General features: G+C 40.8%; 1 protein-coding gene across 10 annotated transcripts in view; it reads left to right on the forward strand.

Annotated features, from left to right (window-relative positions):
- The window catches only part of INPP4B (inositol polyphosphate-4-phosphatase type II B), a 961283-nt gene that overhangs the window by 610882 nt on the left and 340090 nt on the right, over positions 1 to 10311 (forward strand). For all 10 annotated transcript variants that reach the window (XM_023739719.1, XM_023739717.1, XM_023739718.1 and 7 more), the window contains one exon: positions 1060 to 1110. In XM_023739719.1, coding sequence (XP_023595487.1) covers positions 1060 to 1110 — 51 coding nt within the window. The remainder of the gene's footprint in view (positions 1 to 1059; positions 1111 to 10311) is intronic.

Genomic DNA, 10311 nt, shown 5'->3' on the forward strand with positions numbered 1-10311 from the left:
TTTGAAGCAAAGTATGATAGCCGGTGCAGCAAATCCAAAGGATTTTGTTAAAAGAACGCCTTAGAATGTTGATTCATGAAGTGCTCCTGGGCTGCCACTCTCTCATCCCTCCTCCTAGTTCCTTGTTCCCCAATTAAACAAAGTTTGCTTGTATGTTGCATAGTACTTATTTTACTTATTTTTCTCATCCTTACTTCCAATTAAGATACACTAGATTTAGGTTTGATTTTTTTTCCTAGCTTTTACTGTTTCTGAAGGGAGAAAGAGGATTGCCATTTCTTTTCATTTGAAACATGTTTTCTTAAACAGAGAACCATAGATGCACTAGTTATCTGTTAGAATTAGACAATCTGGGAAGGAGCACCAATAATTTGCAAAGGTTGCCAGGTGATTCTAATGCATAGCCAGGATTGAGAACCACTGCTCAGTAGATGATATATGCCTACTTATTATCTAAGGAGTGGATATTTCACTGGAAACACTTTTCAAGCAGATGAAAAGCTTCCCCAGATGTCTGATTGACACTCTTCTCCCTCCCCTAATTGAGAATTACTTTCCAAATAAATTCAGATTAATTGACAACTTAGACAACTTGATCCCAGAATTCTCAAATGGGAGTGATATCCTATAAGGAATATGGGTTTAGATTTGTATTCAGAGAATCAGTATTTATTGAGCATGCATAGAGGTACTTCCTCTACACTAACACCCATCCTTTTTGTTGAATGTTGAATGAAGGTTGCTTTTTAAGGAGGTTAAAAGGTGATTCACCTAAAGCCGGAATATCTTTGTATCTGACAAGGAGGTGATGGGGGTGGGGGTGGGGGGTGGGTATCCATGCAGCTCTGTCTCCTTAGGAAAATCAGGAGGTTTAGGAACCATAAAAGGACAGTGTCACTGGACTGCAGCAGATGTTTCACGCAGGTAGCCTCATTAATGATTAACCCCCGAGTCTGAATAGACGCCAGCTGAAGAAAATTGAAACCCAGCACCTCCATGAAGCTTCTGCACTGACTTCTACTGCAAAGTCATACAGAAAATGTTTTCTTTTTCCCATAGGTCCGAACCAGTGTCCTACCTGAGCATAAGGATCCCCCACCTGAGGTTGGGGTGAGTATTTCTTATGTTTTCAAAAGATGCTTAAATCACTTCTAAGTTAATTGTATGGATTTTCTCTGGCCTCCTGCCTGGTAGCTGACAAATGAAATTGAGTTAAATTAACAGGGTATGACTACCCAAGGAGAAGCTGTCACATATTTGCTGAATTGCATGGAATTCATTCCTCGTCTCCTGAAAATCATCCTCAAATGAATTGATACTATTTAGTCCAGCTGGCTAGCCATGGGCCTAGACTTGCCCTGCAGATAGCTGAAATGTGATTCGGAGCCAGCATTCTTGGACTGGACCAACAGGAGGCTGGGGAAATTGCAGATGTGAGCTCCCCTGCATCAGGAAGTGGGCAGAGAAGCAGCAGTACAATTGGGATGTTTTCTCCTTCCTGCAGCTTGAATACTATGCTGCAGGTCAAAAAAGAGACTAATGCAAATGCTCAGTCCAGTTTTGGGAAATCCTACTGATGTTTTCCTGCTGCATGTGAACCACTGTGTCCCCAGCCTTCAGATACTGGAAGAGCAGGAGGGTAAGAGGTGCTTTCTGCTTAGACGAGGTAGAGCAGGTAGTTACCACCAGTTGCTATGGTGTCAACTCCAACTCATGGCGCCCCCATTTGTGTCAGAGTAAAACTGTGCTCCAGAGGGTTTTCGGTGGCTGATTTTTTGGAAGTAGATCACCAGGCCTTTTTTGTGAGTTGCCTCTGGGTGAACTCGAACTTCCAACCTTCTGATTAGTGGATGAGCACATTAGCTGTTGGCATCACCCAGGGACTCCAGAGTAAATGGTGGCAGCTCTCAAACAGAAAGCCCAGCAGACTGAGTCCCTGGGGATATGTGCATTTAAGAGGGAGGAAAACGTCCAGAAATAAGTTGAACGAAAGAGGCCTTGGGGCTAAGCCAGCTGAAAGGCCCATTTGAAATTCCCTGAAATCCTACAGGCAATTGAAAGGAATCTTCCAGTAAGTGAACAGAGTACTGTACTGAGTCTCATTCATTTCCTCCTTGGCCAATAGTCACCTCCTCACCCTGCTGAGGGAGCACTCCAAAAATATACAACAAAGTGTAAGCTGAGTCAACTGAATGGTGTGTAGCTATCTCTGCATCTGGCAGTGAAAGGGAAGGGAAGGGCACTTTGTGCTTTGTCATGCCTAACCCAAGCTTCTGGTTTCTGCTGGGGCACAAGTCAAGTTGTATAGCTCCCTCCTACTCCACTGACTCTTAGTGCTGTGTTTTCCGCCTGCCTCACTCTCTGCTCAGACCACACAGGCCTGTTTAGTTGCTCCAACAGGACCAGCATGTTCTTCCCGGTCTCAGGACTTCACAGCTGTAGACCACATGATCCTCCCTCTGCCTGACTTACTGTTCCCCACTGTAATAGTTTCCAGCATTGCCATAACCAAGTACCACAACCTGGGTTCCTTAAAACAACATAAATTTATTGTCTCACCGTTCTGGAGGCTAACCCTGTTGCCAATAAGTCAATTCTGACTCATGACAACCCTATAGGATAGAGCAGAACTGCCCCATAGGGTTTCCAAGGCTGTAATCTTTATTGAAGCAGACTGATCCATCTTTTGTGGAGGAGCTGGTGGGTTTGAACCACCAACCTTTAGGCTAGCAGCCGAGTGCTTAATCATTGCACCACCAGGGCTCCTTTCTGGAGACTAGAAGTCTGAAATTAAGGTCTCGACAGGGCCATGCTTCCTCCAAAGCCTCTAGGGGAGGATCCTTCCTTGTCTCTTCCAGCTTCTGGTGGCCCCAGGCATTCCTTGGCTTGTGGCAGCATAACTTCAACCTCTGCGCCATCTTCACATGGCTGTCTTCCCTCTCTGTCTCTGTGTCTTCACATGATGTTCTCCTCTCTGTGTGTCTCTTTCTGTGACCCTTTCCCTCTTCTAAGAACACTAGTCATATGAGATTAGGACCCATACTATGACTTCATCTTAACTTAATTACATCTGTAAAGATGATACTTCCTAACAAAGATACATTCAAAGGTACCAGGGGTTAGGACTTCAACATATCTTTGTGGGGACACTAGTAAACTCAAAACATCTACCAACTCCCTCTCCTCACTCAGAGTTCAGCTCAAATGCCTGTTACTTACTACTGCCATCATCCAGAGGAACGCCCCCCTTCAAACTAGATCCTTCAATTGTAAACTGTCATCATGTCCTTTACATTTCCCTCAAAAACCAAAGACCTTTGGAAAATGTTTAACTATTAATGTGGTCATTTAATGCATTTTTTTTTTTTTTATCAGGGAGGTCCATTTAGTTTCTGAGGTTCAAGAAACATGAACTGATTTAATTTTTTCCCCACTATCTGTCCCCCACCTTTTCCCACCAACTGCTCTTATGTTTCGTCTCCCTTGCTTGATTCTTTAATAGCATCATAGCCTAATTGTGTGAGTTTTCCTTAATTTTTGCCTCATTCACATTCTTGTGAATGTATTTATTCATTTAAAACTTCAGTCTGTTCTCTGAGTTTACATTATTTTCTTCCACCCCCACTGTCCCACTCTTCCTCCCTGTAGTCTAGAACTGTCTGTACCTCTAGAAGCTTGTGATGGAGGCGGACTATTGTCTGGTGTTCACACGTGTCCTATCCTTTCTTCTTCTTCTTGCTCAACTTCTGTGCCATGGAGGAAAGAGAGGAGAGACAGGGATTCTTCTGCGCTTGCCCATGGGGAGGGGGAGGTTTCCTTTCTGTTTGTTTAGATGTTTCTCAAGCTAACACGGCATATCAGAGTCCTCTGATATGGTAATACTGAAATGCTGATTCTTTTATGGGGCACAAGTATGGGTATTGCTGGGCCTTTTAGGGTCTTCCCCACTGCATATTTCCCTACCATGGGGGATCTAGTTCTGGGTCAGCCTCCTCTACTGCCAACTCTCACCCATACCCTCTTCCTGCTCCAGCTCACCCACTTTCTCTAGTGTTCATTTGACCCACGTGAAACTCATGTACCTGTGCCATACTACACAGAAGAAATGCAGACCACACCACTGGTGCTTCCTCTCTCAGCTCAGCCATGTCTCTGCTGACTCTTTCTACAATCCCCAGTAGTAGCAGGTGCTAGACAGTCATTGGTCTCTAAAGGAGAGACAATCACCAGTCCCTAATATAATTGACGTAAAGATGTTTTTGACACCTTCAAGCTTTACAGGTGATTTTTTGCAACTGGATCGCCTTGGCTTTGGGAACAAAGGTATCTGCCTGGGGGAGAATGATGGCGGCTAGGCTCATTGCCTAAATAATACATCTCCCCAAAATGCTGACCTCTCTCTCTCCCAACCTTACCCTTACATTAACTGGGTGTCTGGGACTTACTGATTGGCCTATTTCTCTAACTAGCTCTTCTCATTAAGCCTTGTGATGAGGTTACTGTGGGGGTTCTCTGAACTTATAATGTGGTGCATTTCATAACTTGTGTTTTCATCTATGACAGGGACTCAGCTATAATTTTTGGACCAAAAGAAAAATTCCAGTTGACATTCTGTGACATACCTAAGTAACCTGACAAATAGTAGCTTTGAAGGAAAAGATTTGATTTTCTCATATAATAAAAAGTCTAAGGGAAAAGTGTCCAGGCTTTATGCAGCCATTCCAAATTTATACTCCTCCTTTTTTAGAGTGTTGTCTAATCTGGCCATTGCACCTCCAAGCATCACATTCCAGGTCAAAAAAAAAGAGTGAAGGGCAAAAGGCTTAGAATAACTGATACTGTTCCTTTAATTCTGGAAAACAAGAACTTTTCAGGAAATCTCAATTAGTAGACTGCCACTTACATATCACTGAGAGGAGCTGAGTCACTAGCTAGCACAAAATCTAGGTACATTCCCCATTTTAACAAAATCAAGCTTCTATAAGCAATGAACTATGGACAGAATGCAAATTAGGTAGGCATTTAGCAGTATCTCCAAACCCCTAATATATGTTCAGCTCCATGATAACGAAGTCCCTATTTATTTTCTTCACTCTAATATTCTTAGCTTTGTGCCTGGAAATAGCAAATATTTGATATATGTACTGAATGAATCAGGAAATGGTTTTGGTTTGGTAACCATCTCTCTTGGTCATCTAGTGCTGCTATGACAAGTGGATGGCTTTAACAAAGAGAAATTTCTTCTCTCACAGTCCAGTAGGCTACAAGTACAAATTCAGGGTGTCAGCTCCAGGGAAACAATTTTCCGTCGGTTCTGGAGGAAGGTCCGTGTCATCAATCTCCCCTTGGTCTGGGAGCTTCTCTGTGCAGGAGCCTCAGGCTCTGCTCCCGGTACTGCTTTCTTGATGGTATGAAGTTCCCATGTATCTCTGCTTGCTTCTCTCTTTTATATCTCAAAAGAGATTGGCTTAAGACACTACCCAATCTTGTATACCTCATCAGTATAACTGCCTCTAATCCATCTTACTAGATCATAGTAATAGAGTTTACAACACATAAGGAAATCACATCAGATTACAAAATGGTACACAATTATACAATACTGAGAATCATGACCCAGCCAAGTTGACAGATATTTTTAGGGGACACAATTCAATCCATGACACCATCTACTATTTTTTTAGAACCACCAAAGAAAGGGGGGGTGTCTAGCACATTTTGCTATACATCAGAACTCAATAAAATGGCAATTATTATTACAGAGCTAAATCTTAAGCATGGTGAGAAGGAACCTAGGTGAGCACAAATGCACATGCCTTGGTGTTCTGATGCTCTCAGAGTACATGTTATTTTTGATAGAGAAGAATTAACATATGCTGACCACCTATGGAGTATCACTGGTTTATATACATTTTATCAATTAATCCTCAAAGTATTTCTTTGGAAACTGCAAAAGGGGTTTGAGAGTTGATTCTCTTGTCCAAGGACATACAGCTAGTAATAGCTCTGCCATTACAACATGCTAAGGACCCTCACCTTCAAGTACTTCCAATTTAAAAACAAACAAACAAAAAAAAAAACAGAGCTGAAATTTTTTTATTGTTCCCTACACTTCTTTGCATTCTTAAGCGGGATCTATTGACTCCATCCAAACTTTTTCTTGGTGACTATGTCAAACAGATGCCAATCCTTGCTCTAAGACCTTTTGACGTATAGTCATAGTGAAGGTGTAGTTTTTATAATAAATGACTTTTCTATAAAATACTTTTTAAAGTTTTTTTGACTATCAACTTTATTAATAGAGTTCTTCTCAATTCTTTTCTCTTTCTGATGTCTTTTTCCATGTTAATAGTTAATGTAGCTTCTCCCCCTCCCTTTGGGTGGGAAACCATGCAACCTTATTTGTTAGGGTTGACAGTGAAGGAAAAATACCTGGCCCCTGAGAAAGGGTCTGTCCTGTAAGTTACGTGCTTGAGATGTTGTGTAGTGGACTTAGGATATCAACTCTGGCTCTTCAAAGTCTTTTAAAAGTTACACCTTCTTTCCTTTACCTGGTTTTATGAGATTAAATCAAAATAGTATTGATATTTTTTTTAACCTCTAAACCAGCACTGTCCAGTTGAAATATAATGTGAGTCATAAATAGGACTCACATAAGTAATTTCAAATTTTCTGATAACCATGTTTCAAAAAGAAAAAAGAGGAAAGAAACAGGTGAAATTAATTATAATAACATATTTATTAGTCCAATATATACAAAATATTAGTAGTCTCTGGGAGGTGCATACCGTTAAGTACTTGACTACTAACTGAAAGATTGGCAGTTTGAACCTACCCAGAGGTGCATCGTAAGACAGGCTTCCGAAAGGTCACAACCTTAAAAACTCTATGTAGCAGTTCCACTCTGCACACATGGGGTCTCCATGAGTCGGAATAGACTAGATGGCAACTGTTATTTTTTTATGCAAAGTGTTACCATTTCAAAATGTAGTCAATATAAAAATTATTAATGATATACTTTACGCTACTTTTCCCTACTAAGTCTCTCACATCCAATGTGTATTTTACACTTGATTTGAAGTAGTTACATTTTACCTGCTCAAGAGCTACATGTAGCCAGAGGCTACCTATTGGACAGCACAGCTTTCAATAGCTGTTGAGGAGAAAGGCTGGCTTTTAGAGCTGGATAGAAGTTGGAAAAACTTGTGCAGGTTCATGTAAATTATGTAGCATAAAGGAAATCTATACTTTGAACTGAAGGTCGGTGAAAATGAGGGAAACCCTCAATGAGATGGATTTATACAATAGCCACAATACATCAAAGATCATGAAGATGGTACAGAACCAGGCAACATTTTGTTCTGTTATACACAAGGTCACCATGAGTTAGAGATGACTCAATGGCAACTAACAACAACAATAATAACTTGCTTTGAAGAAATAAGCCAGCCTGTGGTCATGGGTATGAGACTTACATCCTTGGGCTCTGGGGCACCTCCTCATGTAATCCTGCTTGGCCAGGGAGCCACTGAGGACCTGCTGCACAGAGGTGTTAAACCCTGGTGAGTAGTCTGAATACCTGTGACTTGCTCAGGGTCCCCGCAGGGACTGGTAGGATAAACTGTTTATATGTACACTCCCTGTAGAGAGAGGCCAGAGATTGACACAGATGTCCCACTTTTTTCCACCCTGCTGCATATTAACTTCCAGCCAGGTGAGTGAGTGAAATCATGCATCAAGCAATTTAATGATCATCTGCTTTGGGGTCCTTACACCGGAATGATAATTGGGAGTGTTGCACTGTCATAAGCAGGCAAGAAAGGTCAGAGCCCCATGTTGTGCAGGCAGAGAGCCCATCAGAAGGAAAGGGAATTGCCACCTGTCCTGGAAATGAGGCTCAGCATGATGGGGATGAAAGAATGCTGGGCTGAAAAGCGAGAAACCTGTGTTCTAACTTGGACTCTGCATATTAACTGGTTCTGTGGCCGTGCATAAGCCAGTTAACTCTTATGGGCCCAGGTCCTCCATCAACAGACTGACAATGCCCAGAAGTTTCTCTGGGCCTTAACATTCTCTGATTCCATGTAGACTTTTCTTGGGTCCTAATGAACATCCCACATGATCTAATAAAAAATGTGAGCTCTATGGAATCATAGATAACATCTGCTCAACAAATAATAATTGTATAGGACCTGATAGCTTTCATATCTTTTTCCCCACTACTCTTATCTAGAATTTCTTCTGATTTTTATTTCCCCTGAATCTAACTTTTATTTTTAAACAAATTTTCTTTATCTCTTTTTATTGTAAGGATTTCTCATAGACTTAAAAATACCTACGTTTAAGATAAACTTTAATACTTTAACTCACTTGCCTTCTGGCTGAATTATCTTGATCACTATGTCAGCTAGTACTTACGAGACACTTCTTATTTGTCTGGCACTGTACTGAGAGCTTTGTCTGATTTACTCTATTTAATCCTCACAACAATGATTATGTGAAGGGTACAGTTTATCACGTGCAATTGCCTCAGGCTGAAATTAAGGCCTAGAGTGATTGAGTAAATTTGCCCAAGGTGGAGGCGCTTATAAGAGAGAAGACAGAGAAATAATGCCTGTCAATGCCCCTCAGTGAGGAGGGAGGCTGGGGTTGGGAGAAGTGAGTTACCTGCCCAGATTTTCATATCAAGACAGAATAATTGATTCAAGACTGTATTTCAGGCTTCCAAGGTCCAGTTTTAGTAAGGCCTTACTTTTTTATCTTTTCCTATTTTTTTCCCCTGATATTGGGCCTCCCAGTTTAGAACATTTAAGATGAGAATTACAGGAATGTCACCTAAGAAGACACTGAAAACCTTGTCCCTTGAAAAATACTTGAGATATAAACTAATTTTAAAGTAAGTTCTCTTAAATCCTATGATTATGATTATAGATAACAAAGATAAAATGGCTTTATATTAAGTTATTATTTTACATTAGTGCTGTGTGCTATTTTTCCCTTTGTGGGAATTCAGATTTCAGAAATAGAACTTTTTTCCCTTTAATTCATTCTTTTACAATAATTCCAATGAATATTCATTTAGATGAATGATTTGTTTTCCAACTTTGAGGGTGGTGGTTCTAGCTTTATTTTAATCAGGGTGAGGCAAGCAAAGAAAAACCTGCTAGAAAATAAATGTATAGGCAACTCCATTGTTTGGTGTTGCAGTGTGAAACAATTCCACGTTGTCTTTGAAATTTCTGATTTAATCAGTGTATTTTATACAATAAAAAACCAAACCAAACCCGTTGCCATCGAGTCGATTCCAACTCACAGCAACCTGATAGGACAGAGTAGAACTGCCACATAAGGTTTGCAAGAAGCAGCTGGTGGATTCGAACTGCCATGCTTTTGGTTAGCAGCGGAGCTCTTAACCATTGAGCCACCAGGGCTCCATTTTATGCAATAGGTAGCCCCAATATACAGTTATTTTTAGAATAAATGAGACAATATTTATATCCAAATCACATTTTTTCTGGTTTGACAAGTTTTCACAATGTAGTGCTACAATGCCATTCCCAAAACTGATTTTAACAGGTTGTATTATTTTTGTAAGCTCTCTCATTATCCTTTGAGATCAAACATGAGGCTGACAGTTGTGTGTACAAGATTGACTCATGGCCTTTGTTCTTGGCACACTGCTTATGTGTACAGTTCAGCAGTAGGCTTATTACATAGCCCTTCTGTTCCAAACACTGGGCTTGGCACTAGGAGGAACAAGCCACGGTCTCTGCTTCCACAGGAGGTCCTGTTCTCGTGGAGACAACAGACATTCAGTGACTTGGGGTCACTCACCCACTTGACTTGCAGCTGTGCCTCATGGTGTTTCTGTAGCTGATATCTGAAAATAGCCACTCCACCTGTCTCTCATTGTTACATTTCAGTCTGGGGGTGCTTCGATTGCCAGAAAACCACAATCCTATCATGGCACGTGCAGTTGTGTTTTATTAATTCTAAAACTATCCATACCTTCTAACTCTCGAAAGGCTAAGAGTAAATAATTTAAAAATTGGGACATTGTGAAATTTCCGATCAGTTAAGAATTTTCTTTGATTGAAGATAATAAGCGAGAGGTGGGAATTTAAAATAAAGACCTTGATCATTAATAAAAGAAGAGGCCAGGTAGACATTGCTTTAGAATATAAAATGCTAAGGCAATACTCACTACAACAGTGAAAAATCTACCCACTATAACCATTGTCATAGGGCAACATTTGTAGTAACTGTTAACGAGAAACTATTTTGTTCTGTAAGCCTTCATCTTAAGTGAGA

This window comes from Trichechus manatus, unplaced genomic scaffold (assembly GCF_000243295.1).
Source record: "Trichechus manatus latirostris isolate Lorelei unplaced genomic scaffold, TriManLat1.0 scaffold00139, whole genome shotgun sequence".
NCBI lineage: Eukaryota > Metazoa > Chordata > Mammalia > Sirenia > Trichechidae > Trichechus > Trichechus manatus.